Source organism: Heloderma suspectum, chromosome 16 (assembly GCF_057233095.1).
Source record: "Heloderma suspectum isolate Gila_16-S chromosome 16, 16-S_ref, whole genome shotgun sequence".
NCBI classification, from domain to species: Eukaryota; Metazoa; Chordata; class Lepidosauria; order Squamata; family Helodermatidae; genus Heloderma; species Heloderma suspectum.
The window spans coordinates 7,341,859-7,359,116 of record NC_139473.1 but is presented as its reverse complement, the minus strand read 5'-3'; the positions used below and the strand labels follow the sequence as shown (position 1 = coordinate 7,359,116).

Genomic DNA, 17,258 nt, shown 5'->3' with positions numbered 1-17,258 from the left:
ATACGGTGAAGCATAAAACAATGTAAAATTTGGAAGCTTAAAACCACAATATAGCACTACAACCAGAATAAAAACCTAGCAGCAATGCAGAGATTTAAAGAACAGATTTAAAGCAACAGAGCTAAAAGACTAGGCTAAAATGCTAAAATACTGGGAAATGAAAAGACAATAATGTGATGTGGTCCTGGCATATAGAAGGGGAAGAAATAGAAGCAGTGACATATTTTATTTTCTGGGGCTCCAAGATCACTGCAGACGGTGACTGTAGCCATGAAATTAAAAGACGCTTGCTCCTTGGGAGGAAAGCTATGGCAAACCTAGACAGCATACTAAGAAGCAGAGACATCACCTTGCCGACAAAGGTCCGTGTAATCAAAGCTATGGTTTTCCCAGTAATAACGCATGGCTGTGAGAGCTGGACTATAAGGAAGGCTGAGCGCCGAAGATCTGATGCTTTCGAACTGTGGTGCTGGAGAAGACTCTTACGAGTCCCCTGGACTGCAAGGAGGTCAAATCAGGCAATCCTAAAGGAAATCAGCCCTGACTGCTCGTTGGAAGGACGAATACTGAAGCTGAAGCTCAAATATTTTGGGCACCTAATGCAAAGAGAAAACTCTCTGGAAAAGACTCTGATGCCGGAAAAGACTGAAGGCAAAAGGAAAAGGGGACGGCAGAGGATGAGATGGCTAGATAGCATCACCGATGCAGTGAATATAATCCTGAGCACACTCTGGGAGAGAGCGCAGGACAGGAAGGCCTGGCGTTCTCTGGTCCATGGGGTCACGAAGAGTCGGACACGACTGAACGACTGAACAACAACAATGTGATGTGGATTGCTAAAGCCACCTGAAATCTCCTGTCTCCGTTATCTTTAGGGCTCCTGATTTGTCTCTCTTGAGATTTCTGCAGTCTGAAGACCACCAAGATTCCATCCAGCCGGCTGGTTTTGATGGATTCACCTGCCCAAGTTCTGAAGCACCCTAGAACGAGGAGGGAAATGCCCGTGCAGGTATATGATAGAAAGGCTAAGGTGGCCGTGTGCAGAACCCTCCAGGAATCCATGCATAGAGCACCTCCCACCTATATTTTATGTGTGTTGGGTCACCCCATAGTGTGGCTACCACACCACATGAAGACCTTCAGGTGGGCTCCTGCATGGGCGACGTGAACCCACTTGCTCTCTTGGGTCTTCAAGGGAGGTGGCGTTCTTCCCCCCCCCCACCCCAATCTTTTAAGATCAGAAGGATGGGTATGTGGGACAGGGTCTCTTCAGTCAAAACACCCTGATGCTGGAACCTTCTCCTAGAGTTTTCTGTCACCAGATGGCCACACCCCCTTCAGCAGACCCCACCCCTTTCCCCAAACCACCAATCATTTGGTGGTTTTCTGGCTTTTCTTCAGCTTTCCCCCCATTCGAAAAGCTTGAAATGCTTCTCCTAAGGCTTAGGTGGCGGCAGTAAGAGCTTTCAGCGGAAAAATGCCGGTGTTTTTGGCTCCGCCCCTTTGGCCCTGCCCACCACTGGAATGCAGCCCTCGAGAGCTTTCCAAAATGGAATTTGGGCCTTGAGTTGAAAGGACTTGGCTGGTTCTGGGAAAAGCGCCCGTTCCTTCCAGTGCCACTCACCCACATCACCACTCTTAATTCTGATCTGAGATCGGAGGTAACAGCTGGCGGAGTTCCCCTGGGGGAACCTGTGGAGTCTCCGTGGGCCGGATGTGGGGCCTCTGTGGGCCGGAGGTTCTGCACCCCTCATTTATTATGACATCCAAACACAGCCAATATCGGGCTTGACGGGGAAAAGGTTTGACTTGTTCTACGCCTCTTAACTTTTAAGAATTGGCCATCCAGCTGAAATGGGTGACGTACCCTCCTAGGATTTGGTCACTTAGTGGGCTATTCTTCTTTCTCTACTTTTAGGTCAACGGCCCGAAGGCTGCTCCGGCCACCAGCCACAACGTCAACGATTGCCATCTTGGAGAAGAAGTAAAATCTTTCCTGAGTGACGAACGCCAGCTCCATTGCTTTGATGACCTCACCAAAGTGAATCCTGTGACCACCACAACCGGTAGGATCCTGCTCACTTCAGGCTGTGTTCCATTACAGCAGGGCTGGGGGACCGTCCACCCCACCCCTCCCCACCTCACCCTCGGGCCATATTCCCTCTGGGAAAACCTGCTGAGGCCCACATGGTGGGTGGAGTTAGAGCCAAAAATGGGAGGGGCCTAAGCCACCACCACAAATCCTCTTCCCACTGCAGGAATGAGTTTTTTTAAGAAACGCCAATGGCAGATTATTGTTGTTGTTTTTAAAAACCTAATTGCTGCATGGTGGGGCAGGGTGTCAGAGATGAGATGGGGAGGCCCCACAGGTAGTTACCTACCCCTACTGTATAGTTTCCCAGGACTCAATGGCACTTCCTTCCAAGCAGACGTGTAAATGTCACGTAGAAGATAGTTTGGAGAGCTAGTCATTTTTTGGACTATCCTGTTGCCACTTGCTGGGTACTCCTCCAAGTGCCTACTCTGAGGGCAGGTCAGAAGTCCGCAACAAGGGAGAGGGCCTTCTCAGTGGTGGCCTCCCACCTGTGGACTCCCTGATGAGGCCTGCCTGGCTTGAGACCCCCACCCAGTGGAGGTTGGTGGCTCTGATTTTGGTGGGGCTGTGCATCCATTCTGGGTTTCAGTCAGAACCAGCGGGAACTCCGAAGGAGCAATCCAAGGTGCAGAACCCCATCCCCAAAATAGGTTCAGCACCTTGGATAGTGCTTTTTAGAGTTCTGGCTGGTTCTGACTAAAACCCAGAATGGATCCACAGCCACACCAGAATCGAAGCCACAAGGTTCCACTGCCCCCACCCACCCACTGCCTTACTGGTGGGTTCTTGGGATTGGGGGCTGTGCTAAGAAGCCCCCCCCCCCCCGCTCAGCCTGTTGTACGGGAAAGGGGGGGCTGAAGCCAGACACATGCAGGAATCGGTTTCTGGCCAAGCATCAACCCAGCTTTCTGCCTCCCTCAGTCCTGAAGTGCCTCGAAGCGCGATACGCTGCTGATATGTTCTACACCTACGCCGGCTGCAGCCTCGTGGCCGTCAACCCGTTCCGCCCGATCCCGCCTCTCTACTCGCAGGAGCTCACGAAAGAATACCACACTGCCGCCCGCCTTCAGGTGAGAGAGGAGGCCGTCGCGACCGCTGCCGTTCTTCCTGGCCTCGGAGGCTGCCAATGAGACGCTGCGCGAGAGAGGCAGGAACGAGCGCTTGGTGGCAGCTCTTTGTTGAAGCCGCCTCAGGGTTCAACCCTTTGGAAACAACGGCACGGCGGGGTGGGATGGCTCAGCCCCGCGGCTCGTCGTGCCATTTGTTTGCGTGCAGTCACAACCCTCCCACACGCACAACACGCACCTCTGCTGTTCTTCTGCTCAAGCCTGCAGCTTCCGAGCTGCTTTTCATTTTACGACAACAACATAAGACGAGCCGTGCTGGATCAGGCCAAGGGTCCATCTCGTCCAGCCTTCTGTTCACACAGTGGCCAACCAGTTGCCCACGGGAAACCCACAAGCAGGACACGAGAGCAACAGCACCCTCCCGCCCACATTCCCCAGCAACTGGGGCACATAGGCATACTGCCTGTGCTATTAGAGGTAGCATATAACCATCAGAACTAGTAGCCACTGACAAAGTACACATTATTATTATTATTATTGTTGTTGTTTTTGTTGTTGTTATTTTTATTATTATTTTCATTTCTATACCACCCAATAGCTCTCTGGGCAGTTCACAAAAACACACCGCGATATAAGATAACGAAAACACAATATAAAATCTCTAACGTACAAAGTTTAAAACAATTTAAACAGCCACACGTTAGGAACATAGCAGGCTACATTATACCGAGTCAGACCATCTATCTTGGGAGGCTTGGGACTGGTGAGCCCATCTAGAATTTTGAGACAGTGTCATGAGTGCTCACACAAAATGGCCGCTGCGGGGGGTGTTGCCCATTCATAAAATGGCCATCGTGGTGGGTGTGGCCGGTCACAAAACACCCATTTCCCAGAAGGCAAACTAGTGAGAGGAATAGAAAAGTACCTCGCCCAAGAACCTAAGTGCAAGGAAGAGCTCCAAAACACAAAACCACTGTTTGGAACCCAAATAAAGATGGCGCTGGAGGGCAGCACTTTGCTTTGCAGCGTGCCAGCCTCCCAGTTAAAAAAAACATTCCAGCATTTTAAAGAAATCTTAAGAAATAAAGTAAAAGCCATAAGGGGCAGGAAGCTCCCTGGCGGGTGCTAAGAGAAGCATCCTTGAACAGGCACCAGATTGCAAACCCCAAATCTAGGTCACTATTGTTTGCACTGACTGGCGGTGGCTCTCCAGGGTTTCAGGCAGGGGTCTTTCCCCGCCCTCAGTGGAGATGCCAGGATTGGCCCAGGGACCTTCTGCATGCAAAGCAGGTGTTCTGCCGTTGAGCTGCAGCCCTTCCCCTAAAAACAGCAAGATTCTAGTCCTCAGGGTTCTACAAATAGTGGTTCTCCTGGGTTTCAGACCTGAACCTTTCCCATCCCTGCATGGAGATGCCGGGGATTGAACCTGGGACCCTTTGCATCCAAAAGCTGGTGCTCTGAGACTGATTTATGGCCTCCCGCACTAGGGGACCAAAGTTTGTGTGTCTCCTCTGTAATGGTTAGTTTGGCCTGAGCTCAGGCCAACAGTCCAGCGTCTAAGGCCCAGTTCCTATGCTACAGCCGTTGTGGGGAAACACTGTTAACTCCTCTGTATTGTGGCTGTAATTGCTTGGGGGGCTGTCCATGAGCATCTGTTCCTGATGCTCTGGGTTGGGGGGGGCAAGATGCTCTCAGTGGTCCACCCCCGAGTTGGTCCACCCCCACTCCACTTAGCCTCTCTCTTCAGGCCCACCCTCCCCAGCTGCCCAAAGGGAACAGGCAAGGGAAGAGGCGGGCTGCAGCGGTGATCACTTGCTTAGAGAGGACAAGTGAGCAGGCGGTGAAAGGAAGAAAAGAGGAAAAGCAAGCCAGGGGCTCCGGGAATTGGCAGCAGGGGCCCTGCTGAGATGTGGACCTTGGCGGGGGCCCAGCGATGCTGACCCCTGGCGCCTGGCCTTTCGATTCTCTACCTTAAGGGCCTTGAAGCCACTGCTGGGTTGCCCCGAATGGCGACCTTTTCTCTCCAAACATTCCTTTTGTGTGCTCTCTCGTACTTAGGAGTTAAAACCTCACGTTTTTGTGGTGGCAGAGGAAACCTACAGAAGCGTCGAAAGCCAGATTCCACCAGTAAACCAGTCCATAATTGTTAGCGGTGAAAGTGGTGCTGGGAAGGTAAGGGAAGGGCTTTCCTACATCCTCCTCTCTGGGTTATGCGTCGCTTCAGAACACAGTGCTTCTTAGATCCACGCAAAGTCCCCTGCATGTAGAGATCTAGCACCTCTGAAATAAGATGTACATAAGAGCATAAGAAGAGCCATACTGGATCAGACCAAGGGTCCATCTCGTCCAGCATTCTGTTCACACAGTGGCCAACCAGCTGTCGACCAGGGACCCACAAGCAGGGCATGAGCGCAACAGCACCCTCCCACCCATGTTCCCCAGCAACTGGTGTACATAGGCTCACTGCCTCTGGTACTGGACATAGCACACAGCCATCAGGACTAGTAGCCATTGATGGCCTTTTCCTCCAGGAATTTGTCTAGCCCCCTTTTAAAGCCATCCAAATGTAGTCCTTTCCCTGATGTTCGAGTTTGCTACTTATATGCTTTTTATAATCTTTCCGTTTTGACAGAAGCGCTGAACTCGGGTCAATTCTGGTTTATTCTAACCATCACTAGTTACCAAACCAGGATCAAATGGTGATTTCGGATCCTGGTTTGTTAAGTAACCACAGTTTCTCAACACTGTTATAATAAACCAGTTTCTCGAGACCTAACAGGAAACTGTGATTTATTGAAAGCCAGCAGGGGAAGCATTTATTCTCTTCTCTTCTGCGTGAAGGAAAGAAACAGCTGAGCCATTCTGTTCAAAGCATAGGTGGGCGGAGTGTTCACACATTCATTTGCAAGCTGTTGTGTGAACAGTCCTACAAGATAAACTGTCCTTATGAATATAGTTTCTCCCTCCCTCCCCGTGAACGCCTTCACATTTACGACCCCTGGCAAAAGCAGCCATTGACGTATACTGACTGGCTCTGTTTCTAGACATGGACGTCCCGTTGCTTGATGAGATTTTATGCCACTGTTGCGGCTTCATCCACCGTCCCCCAAGGCAGCGTAACCGTGGAAAGGATAGAGAAGAGGGTGCTGGACTCCAATCCGGTGATGGAAGCTTTCGGTAAAGACGGCTTGGTGATAAATAAAAACGCACTCTAGCTTAGGGTGTTGAACCGCTCGTTTGAAGGAGTGGCAAAGCGTGCATCTGCCTGAACCGCCTTGCCTTTCTGCGGAGAAGCATCGCACGGCTCTATGTTTTCTTTGGTCTTATATGGGTTCGTTTGTGTCTTGTCTGTTTCCCACTCTGGCCAACATCACAGGCAACGCGTGCACCCTGCGGAACAACAACAGCAGCCGTTTTGGGAAATACATCCAGCTTCAATTAAACAGGTATTGATTCTTAAAACACCCACACGTGCTGCTGTATTATGTTAAAACGGATTGACGTTGCAATCCGTTCTTCGAGCTGTGTTTTAAGAGGGAGCCAAGTTATGGGCCAAGTAAAAGAAAAGAAAGGACAGAGGATTGTATCCGGTGGTGGATTTGCACAAGGGAAAAGCGCCTCTTCTGACACAAGGAGAGGTACCCAGTTTTGATTATTCCCCCACCCACTGCGGCCTCCCTCGCTCCTCCCCACGCTGCTCCTCAGAGCTGGGGAATCCTCTCAAACAGTGTGGAACATGGCACTAAGCTTGCAGTAATTGGGCGGGATTGTTGAAAATCAGTTGCCTTGAACTAGCAGAAGCACTTTTCCTCAGATTCAAAGCCACCAATGGGCACAAGCCAAAGTTTTCTCCTAGGAAGTATGCCAAATTTGGCACGTGTTCTCGGTATCGATCCTTCTAATGCCCAGGTTCAGAGATGAGTGCCAGTCATTTATGTCGCGAAAGCAGCGGTTGGGCTAGATGACCTCCAAAGGTACCTTCCAATTCTAGGAGACCAAAAGTCCATCTTTTCCAGTATCCTGCTTCTCAATAGTAGCCAAGCAGATACCTCCAGGGAGCCCACAAGCAGGGTGTGAAGGCAGTAGCCCTCTGCCGCTGTCGCCCCCAGGTGGTATTCAGCGGTATACAAGGAGGTTCTCCTTAGACATCTTGGCCAGACCCTGAGATCCAAAGTGTGAACTTGGCAAATGAGGTGAGGTGGTTAGCTACTAAGGAGAGGGCCTTTTCAGTGGTGACATCCCATTTGTGGAATGAGCTCCCCAGAGAGGCTCATCTGGCACCTGCATTGCAGTCTTTTCAGTGCCAGGTGATGACTTTTTGATTCTCCTAGGATTTCCAGGGCTTCTGTGTGTCTTTTAAAAAAATACGTTATTGCATTTTTAGATCTTTATAGTACTGCGGGCTTTTACTTTGGTTTTTACTTTGGTTTTATTCTGTTGTCTTAAAGGCTTTTATATTACGTTTTATTACATTGCTGCATTTTATGGTTTTTAGTTATGTAAACCACCCAGAGAGCTTCATATATCGGCTAGTATAGAAATGTATTAAATAGACTGTCTGTTGAGAGACCTGTCCTCTACAAACGTGCAGTTGGCAGTGTTATCGAACCATCGGATAGCAATATCAAAAAGGCAAATTCCATGTTAGGCGTTACTAGGAAAGGAATTGAGAATAAAAATGCTAATATCATACTCCCCCTATACAAATCTATGGTGCCACCTCACTTGGAGTACTGTATACAGTTGTGGTCACCGCACCTAAAAAAGGATATTGTAGAGCTGGAAAAAGTGCAGAAAAGGGCAACTAAAATGGTCAAGGGGCTGGAGCATCTCCCCTATGAGGAAAGGTTACAACAGCTGGGATAGTTTAGCTTAGAAAAGAGGCAAGTAAGGGGAGACCTGATAGAGGTGCACAAAATTATGGCTGGTGTGGAGAAAGTGGATAGGGAGCCATTTTTCTCCCTCTCTCATAATACTAGAACCCAATGGGTTGTCCCATGAAGCTGATTGGTGGGAGATTCAGGACAGATCAAAGGAAGGGCTGCTTCACAGAGCAGAATGGTAAACTATGGAACTCGCTTCCGCAAGATGTTGTGATGGCCACCAACTTGGATGGTTTTAAAAGAGGCTTAGACAAATTCCTGGAGGAGAAGGCTATCAATGGCTCCTGATGGCTACATGCTACTTCCAGCATCAGAGGCAGTGAGCCTCTGTACACCAGTTCCTGCTTGTGGGTTCCTGGTCAACAGCTGGTTGGCAGCTTTGTGAACAAAATGCTGGACTAGATAGTAGATGGACCCTTGGTCTGATGCAGCAGGGCTGTTCTTATGTTCTTACATTCTTATGATGTTGACGAATACATCTTCCCAAAAATATTTCTCGCCTTCTCTAGATCTCAGCTTCTAACGAGCGCTTCCATTCAGACGTTCCTCCTGGAGAAAACGAGAGTTGCCTACCAAGCCCCTCGCGAAAGGAACTTCCATATCTTCTACCAGGTTCGTGCCGTCGGCATGCTGTTGGTTTTTTGAATTTGAACACGTGACCTTGCCATTGTCTGTGTGTGTGGAGGCTGCACAGTAAATGTCCAGTTTTTCTACTCCTTTGCTCTGGGTTCCAAAATTAGAAACATACAGTTACAGAACAAGGTTGTGGAGCAGGGGGTGATACAGACCATTTTAATCCTGTCCTCTGAGTTCCTCCCTTTTTCCTGCAGTGGGTTGCTCCTTGCACTCACTCCCACAGGCAGGGACATCCAAATTAACTGAATTGCCCTCTCACATAGGACAGCTACCTGCTTCCAGTTTCGTTTCCTGCCTCAGCTCCGTTCACATGGGCTCATTTCAGACATTGTTAAGGAAGCTTAATGATGGTTTTACATCATGTCTCAACTGACAAGCCATGGTTTGTGATTGGCTGGTAAGTGGAATTGAAAACCATGGTTTGGCACTTCAAACCATGGTTTCCAATTCCAACCTACCCAGCCAGTCACAAACCATGGTTCGTCATAGCTGGCAATCCATAGTTTCTACTAATACCAAACCATAGTTTGTGCTAATTATGGCTTAGAATGATGGCTGAGTTGAAAAACATCCATGTCTCGGCCTCCAGACTTTGCTGCACCATAGAGATGGGAGCAAATTTATGAAACGGAGTCTGCAGAGGATGGAAAACGAAAGCAGACATGCCCCTCAAAATCCACGGTTTGCCTGTTGTAAGTTTGGGAGCTTAAACCATGATTTGCACAAACCATAGTTTGGCATGGGGATATCTGACATTTAATCAGAAGAATGATCTCTCCTTCCTGCCTCCGTTCTTTTTCCTTTTCCTGTACCAATTTATAGTTTGCAGGTTATTATTTCCTTTCGGGAAGAAGAGCTGAACTTTCCTCTTGCTTTCCAGATTGCAAAAGGTGCCACCCAGGAGCAGCGACTTGAGTGGGATCTCCCGGAAGGCGCAAACTTCTCCTGGCTGCCGAATCCCGAAAAGGCTCTGGAAGGTGTTTTTTAAAACCCAGATGTTGTAAAGAGCCTTAAGCCTTCTTAGAGAAAGGGTGGAGGAGTTTAAGAATAAGCCTCAATAAATAAAGCTATTATTATTTCCATGAAGTTAGACAGCTCTGTTACCAAAAAAAAATGCACCAGACGAAAAATGGTGGGTGAAGATAAATATTGGCGTAAATTAAGAGTATAAGGAGGACTTTTTAGGCGCTAACAAGTAACCTGAAAATCATTTCCGGGCTTTCAGATAGTTAATTCTGCTAGTTTAAATGGCTCTACGTCTTTCTGCTATTTTTTTCTAGTTTCTTGCGACGCGATCCCATGCATATTTACTCAGAAGTAAGTCCCACTGCGTTCATTGAGACTTACTCCCAAGTAAATCCGCATTGGGTTGCAGCCTTTCTGGTTTAATTTTATAGTAAGTTTTGTTTTTATTGATCCTAAGCTGGCACAAGTGTTGCAAACAAAAAACAAGTTTAATATTCTCTTATCTTTGCTGAGAACTGGATATCTAACCCTAAGCATGCTTACTCAGAAGTCAGTCCTATTTTGATCAGTGGAGTTTGGACCCTAGCGGGTCTGTCAATTAGGACTGCAGCCTAAATTTAGGAAATTCATCAGATATTGGGTCAGAACTTCTCATGCAGCAATCTTCCATCTGTCCTGCACTAGAGAAATCTCGGGCAGATTGGGTTGGTTCAGATGTAAGGCCAAACCATGGCTTGCACCATCACGTGGAGACTCTGAACCATGGTTTGTGTTCACCAAACCACAATGTGAACCGCCCAGAGAGCTTTGGCTATTGGGTGACATAGAAATGTAATTAATTAATAAATGTGTGTGGCATCCCTCTACTTCCAAAATCCCCGGACACCCTCCCCTCAAAGATCCTCAGAAAGATGTCCCAAACCAAGATTTGTTGGTTCAGATGAAATGCCAAACCACAACTTGGCCAGTCCATGGTTTTCAAACCAACCACATCCTCAGATCCTGATCTGGCCGCATGTGCAAACCACAGTGTTTTGGATGCCTGTTAGTTCAGGCATAGCAACAATCCTTGGTTGGGTTTTTGTTTCGTTTTTGGCAAACGATGTTTAATTTCCCCACACCGCAAATCACTGGTAGGGTTTTTTCTTTTTCCCAAACCATGGTGAGTTGTTTTGTTTCTTGCAAACTATGGTTAGGTGTTTTTTGCAAGCCATGGTTTGGGTTTCGGGGGGTGGTTTGTAAACTATGGTTGGTTTTTTGGTAAACCACGGTTAGGTTATTTTGTGTGGAGGGCTTTGCCTGGAATCCATGGTTGGGGGGGTTGTTTTTGTTTTTCAAACCATGGTTCGGCGTTAAAGCTGAACTACTGCTTTTTCTGAATGGGGACACCACTTTTGAGAAAGGTAGAAAGCCCCTGTGTAACTCTGGTGTCTTGTTCTCCCCCCAGAGGACTGTTTTGATGTGACCCAAGAAGCGATGTCCCACTTGGGCATCGATGTTTCCACACAGAAGAATGTTTTCAAGGTCAGTTGAAACGCGGATCAATATCAATTGTGTTTTTACATTAAACCATTTTAAACCTTGAAGTTACATTAGTATGCATGTCCGTGGCGGTTGTCTTTTCATCAGAGGCCCAGACATGATCGAACTCCCTTCCAAGGGAGGTTTGCTCTGCTTTTCCACCGATTGTCCTATACCAGGGGTATCGAACTTCTTTTAGCCTGAGGGCCAGGTTCACTTTTGGAGACGGTCCCTGGGGCCACATTCCAGTGGTGGGCGGAGTCAAAGGCAAAGGGGTGGTGCCAAAAATATCACCATATTTCCGCTTAAATCTCTTGCTGCCAGTAAGTAACCCTAAGAAGAGGAATTGGGTGGGGGGGTAATTGCACAAAAGCCGGGAAACAACCAGACAATCAGTCCTTGGGGGAGAGGGGGTGGGGCCAGGGAAAAGGGGCATAATAATGAACTCCATTCTCTGAGGGTGGATCCTTGTGTATCCAAAACAGCACCACCCTTGCACAAGAGGAAGGTAAGCAGCAGGCTTAGGGAAACCCCAAAGTTTGCAGAAGTACAAAAAACCCTTAAGGGGGAAATAAACAACCCTAAGGCAACCCAGTGAGGACTGAGCACGCTCAGCAGGCACGGAATGCTGGCTTGCTATTGGGGGTCTGGGAAAATGGGCAGGAATGGAATGGAATCTCCTCAGAAAGGGCAGGGCTAGCTGGAATCCTGAACAGGAATTCTCCACGCTGCAACATTTTGTTGCAGATCCTACATGTGTAATTCACTTGTGATGGTTATATACCACTTTTCCACCAAATGTGTACCCTTCAAAGTGACTAAGAATTCATCCGCCTCCGAAGGCAGAGGCACCTTGTGGGAGACAGCCCTCTGTAACGGATCTTAAAAGATCGGAAACGTTCATATTGGTTTTTATGCTCCTGGTCTGTCCCCGCTGTTTGTTTATAGTGGATGTTTTAATTTTATTATGGATTTTAAATGTTGCGAGATACCTTGTACTCTTCTTCTGATCTGATACCACCAGATCAGAAGAAGAGAGAGAAGTATTTTAATAAGGAAAATAATGCCCAGGCACCGTAGTTGGACGTGTTCGCTGTCGTAATGATAGGAATTTGGTTTCTTTCCAGAGTGCTCCATTTGCAGTCTGTGTAAACTCCCTAATTTTCTCCGGTCTGCTTAAGACTTGGGGAGCTTCAGCGACTTCCTGTTGTGCTCCTCCACAGATGTTTGGAATCAGGGCTGTTGGCTAATCCGAAACGTCCACCCACAGGATCATAGAACAGTAGGGTTGGAAGGGGCCTGTAAGACCATCGAGTCCAACCCCCTGCTCAATGCAGGAATCCAAGTCAGAGCATCCCTGACAGGTGGCTGTCCAGCTTCATAGAATCATAGAATCGTAGAGTTGGAAAGCGACTATAAGACCATCAAGTCCAACTCCCTGCTCAGTGCAGGTATCCACATCAAAGCATCCACCCAACCTCCGTTTCTGAATCGTCCCATCTCTTTTGGTGCAGATATTAGCGGGGCTTCTCCACTTGGGCAACATCCGCTTCTCGGAATCGGAGGATGAGTCGCAGCCTTGCGAGCTAGAAGATGGTGCCGAAGGTGAGAGAGCCAAGGTCCCTCCCGCCGCACAACCAGTTTGGTTTGAGTCCCCGCTTGTAAGCAAAAGTTGGCATAACACAAGTCTTGCACAGGGATCAGTTTAGTTCAGCAGCTAAAAATGGGAGCTGGAAAAGCTGCAATTGGCAGTTCAGATCACATCTCAATTATGAACTCGCTCTAAGGGTGCAGTCCTATGCACAATTAGACATAAATAAGTCCTACAACTCCCAGCATCTCCCAGCCAGCATGTCTAAATTTCTGTCTAAATCTGCATAGGATTGCTCCCTAAATGGTTTTATATCTCTCAATATGGGGGATTAATATTATGGGTCTACCTTACAAGGGTGTTGTAAGGATGATAGGGATATGGGAACAGCCTTGAATGTGTGAGGCTGACTGGGACCTAAGACAGGGCCTTCTCTGGGTTGGTACCCACCCTTCAGAACAGATTACCTACTGATGTATGCCTTATTAATGGTTTATTTACCTGCAGCATTTTTTACCCCACTCTTCAGCTGAGAAAGGCTCCCAAAGATTAACAATAAGGCAGTCTCCTAACCGTTAAGAGGTCCTAAGAATGCAGTCTTGCATCAGTGGTTTTTTAAAACAGATCAGGGGAGTGCAGGGATTCCAGTTTAAAAAAGGATAAGTAGACTATGCCTGAACTAACTTTGGTCCTTTCCTGCCTTGGCCCATCCATGCGAGTAACTAGAAAATGCTGTATTAATTAATTAATTAATTAATTACATTTCATAGAAAACCTTTTTATTCATTGGATGAACTGGGTCCATGAAAGCTCATGCCAGAATAAATGTGTTACCCTTTAAGGTGCTGCATGTCTCCCCAGCCACGTTGGCTGGGGAATGCTGGGTGTTGTGGGACTTTTTTTCTGTCTCAACGTGCATAGGGCGGCCTTGGAACGTTTTAAAATCGAGCAAGGTTCTGTTTTTGTTTTAAATGGGTCGATGAGCTGCTGATTCGTTCTCTTTTTTTATGGTTCCTTTGGAACAAGCTTTTGCCAAGACCGCTTCGAGGTTGTTAAAAGTGCCCGCCGAGGAGCTGTCAGAGACGCTGAGGATCCGGACAATCGTAGCTGGGAAGCAACGGCAGGTATTCAAGAAGGCGTGTCCCAAGGCGGAGTGCGGGACGAGGAGGGACTGCCTGGCCAAAGTGATCTATGCCCAGTAAGTGCTCCGTCATGCCTCTTAGAATCATAGACTCATAGAATAGTAGGGCTGGAAGGGGCCTATAAGGCCATCGAGTCCAACCCCCTGCTCAGTGCAGGAATCCAAGTCAAAGCATCCGTGTCAGACGGCTGTCCACCTTCATAGAATCATAGTAGGGCTGGAAGGGGCCTATAAGGCCATCACGTCCAACCCCCTGCTCAGTGCAGGAATCCAAGTCAAAGCATCCCTGACAAGTGGCTGTCCAGCCTCATCTTGAACGCCTCCAGTGTGGGAGAGCCCACCAACTCCCTAGGGAATGGGTTCCATTGTCATACTGCTCTAACAGTCAGGACGTTTCTCCTGATGTTCAGCCGGAATCTGGCTTCCTGTCACTTGAGCCCATTATTCCGTGTCCTACACTCTCGGCTGATGGAGAAGAGATCCTGGCCTTCCTCTCTGGGACAACCTTTCAAGTCCTTGAAGAGCACTACCCTATCTCCCCTCCATCTTCTCTTCTCAAGGCCTATCTTGAAGACTAAGGCAGGTTTAAAAAGACAGACAGAGGTGTCAGTGTCGCGCAATCACCTGTCCTTCCTCTCTTAAAAAAAATCTTACTCCGTCTTTGCGACATCCCTGTAAGGTCGGTTTGCCTGGAAGCGAGAACAGCCGCTTTCGTGGCCAGTCCGGATTTGTGGTTTCCCTGTTCCAAACCCAGCACTTTATATCCGCCATATTGCGATGGTGAACGGACGGTTCTAACTGTAAGACAACAAGGGCAATTTTATTCACTTAGGCCTACAACTCCCATCAACTGTCACCATTGGCGATGCTGGCTAGGGCTCATGGGAGTTGTAGGCCAAAACATCTGGAGGGCCACGAGTTGCTCTTTCCTGGATAAATTCAATAAATACATCAATCAGACACATGACGTGTGATTCTCAGTCGGTACAGTGGGCAAAGGAGCCTTCCCCAGCATGGTGCCTTCCAGGTGAGTTGAACTACAACTCCCATCTTCCCCAGCCAGCTTGCCCATTAGTTTCCAGGGGCATTTTGGCTGTGCCAGCTGGAGATGATGGGAGTTGTAGTCCAAACACATTTATATACACACTTACCCACTTACACAAGTCCCACTGAATTCGGGGGCTTACCACTGAGTAGACCTGTATAGGGTTAGGGTTTTTAGACAGAAAAAAGTCCTACGACTCCCATGCTGGCTGGGGAGTGCTGGGAGTCATAGAACTTTTTTCTGTCTAAACATGCATAGGATTGCGAACTAGGCGGCACGGGGGCCGGATTTGGAGTCCACGGGGGCCGGGCGTTCTGCAACCCTGCTTTAAATGTTTCTTTGAATCCCCTCTTTGGTGTTCCCCTGGTTTCTCTGAACATACTCTGTGCACATCTGTTCGTCATTCTTTCACTTGTTCTGGGACCCAATCCTGATTCTCCAGGGCCGGCCCTACCATTAGGCAGAATGAAGCAGATGCTGGGAGGTGGCAGCAGCGTCTTGGAGGAGAGAAATGTAGGCCATGCGGCCTGCTCTTCACCCCCCTAAGTTAGCCTGCTGTCTACAAGTGTGGTGGAAGACACTGTCCCATCATCAGCATTGAAGACGGATTCCTCTGCCAGTCCTTTTGATATAATAATTTCATTTTTTTAAAAAGAAAACAACAACATAAACATAAACACACAATAGACATACACTTAAATATCTCTTAAGATTGTAAGATATCTACCTTTGGCTCCCCTTACACAACAAATGCTTATTATTCTCTACTTCTTATCTTAGTTGTACATCATACATTGAGTTCGCAGACATTATCTCATTTCTCTCCTAATTTTTAACAACAACAACAAAGGAGAACTAACCATCTCAAAGTTCAAAATCCACATACATACATATCATTTTTCTCTATTTCTTGTACAAGTTCTATAAAAGGTTTCCAAGCCAACATAAAGTTAGTTGTTGACCCTTCTTTAATTATAATAGTTCGTTTTGCCATCTCTGCCAGCTCCGTCATTTTCATGATCCCCTCGCTTACAGTTGGTCTTGTTTCATTCTTCCACTTTTGTGTATACAATAGCCTTGCAGCCGTTGTCATGTAGAGAAAGAGGGTTCCCCCTTTCTCTTTTACGTGTTTATCTGTTAGTCCCAATAAAAAAAGGTTTCTGGCTTTAATTCTGTAGTAGTCTTTAATATTCTTTGAGCTAAAGACTGTATTCGTTTCCAAAATATTTTAGCTTTTTTACAAATCCACCATAAATGATAAAACGTTCCATCCTGATCTTCACATTTCGAACATTTTCCAGAAACACCCTTATACATTTTAGACAGTTTAAACGGTGACGTATACCATCTATACATCATCTTATAAAAATTATCTTTAAGTTTTATACATAAAGTAAATTTTAGGTCTTTTCCCCACATACTTTCCTACTCTTCCATTCATCTGCCGGTCCAATCGGCTTTGGGGTGTGTGTGGGGGGGGCACCATCTCGTCTTCTGCTTCAGGACACAAAATCTCTTGGGCTGGTCGTGCCGGGCTCCTGAGTTTCTGCCCCCTTTTGTAGCTGCACGAAATGTGTGTCCATCTCCCCAACTGACTGGGTGGCCCATTTTGCATTTCTATTGCAGGATATTTGACTGGCTGGTGGCCGTGATCAACGGAAGCATCTATGCAGAACCTTCCACATGGAACAATTTCATAGGTATCTTCTGTAATCCCTTTTGGATGTGAGCGTAAGGACTGGTTGGACTCCACTGACTGTCTGTCTGTCTATGAAAGACAGAAAGACTAACAACAGAGTATTAAATATATATATATATATATATTAAGCTAAGCATTTCGGCTTCCGCCCTCATCGGTAGCTGTGCTCTCTCTCTATCAATGTTCTGCACCCAGTAAATCTAAATTCTGTGCTTACATTTATTTAATTACATCATTTTTTACCCTACTCTTCAGCTGAAAAGGCCCCAAGACTGGCTTACAAGGATGAATACAGTCTCTGCCCTTAGGCTTACGATCTAAAAGACACAACACAAAAGGAAAAGGGATTGGGAGGGAGGAGGAGAAAAGCAAATTTGCATACCAGTTTTTCATTACAACGTTCTTATAGGGTTTTTTCTACCAGGGATTGCATCAAAAAAATACCCTATCCCACCTCTCCTTCAAGGAGCTCAAGATGGTTGTACGTGATTCCCACACCCCTCCATTTTGTCTTCACAACAACCCCATGAGGTAGATGAGGCTGAGGGATAGCGGCAGGCCCAAGGTCACCCAGTGAGTGTCATGACGTAGTGGGGATTTGAACCTAGGTCTCC

The 17,258-nt window shown here is 47.4% G+C and overlaps 1 protein-coding gene across 2 annotated transcripts in view; it reads left to right on the top strand.

Moving 5' to 3' along the window:
* Window positions 1–17,258, top strand: part of MYO19 (myosin XIX) — a 46,338-nt gene that overhangs the window by 6,592 nt on the left and 22,488 nt on the right. The window contains exons 2-13 of one of the 2 annotated variants that reach the window (XM_084822691.1): window positions 876–1,009; window positions 1,919–2,066; window positions 3,017–3,165; window positions 5,221–5,334; window positions 6,207–6,339; window positions 6,539–6,608; window positions 8,555–8,657; window positions 9,562–9,658; window positions 11,095–11,171; window positions 12,683–12,773; window positions 13,786–13,957; window positions 16,572–16,645. In XM_084822691.1, coding sequence (XP_084678817.1) covers window positions 950–1,009; window positions 1,919–2,066; window positions 3,017–3,165; window positions 5,221–5,334; window positions 6,207–6,339; window positions 6,539–6,608; window positions 8,555–8,657; window positions 9,562–9,658; window positions 11,095–11,171; window positions 12,683–12,773; window positions 13,786–13,957; window positions 16,572–16,645 — 1,288 coding nt within the window. In that variant the 5' untranslated portion in view covers window positions 876–949. The remainder of the gene's footprint in view (window positions 1–875; window positions 1,010–1,918; window positions 2,067–3,016; window positions 3,166–5,220; window positions 5,335–6,206; window positions 6,340–6,538; window positions 6,609–8,554; window positions 8,658–9,561; window positions 9,659–11,094; window positions 11,172–12,682; window positions 12,774–13,785; window positions 13,958–16,571; window positions 16,646–17,258) is intronic. The other variant, XM_084822692.1, reaches the window with a different exon arrangement.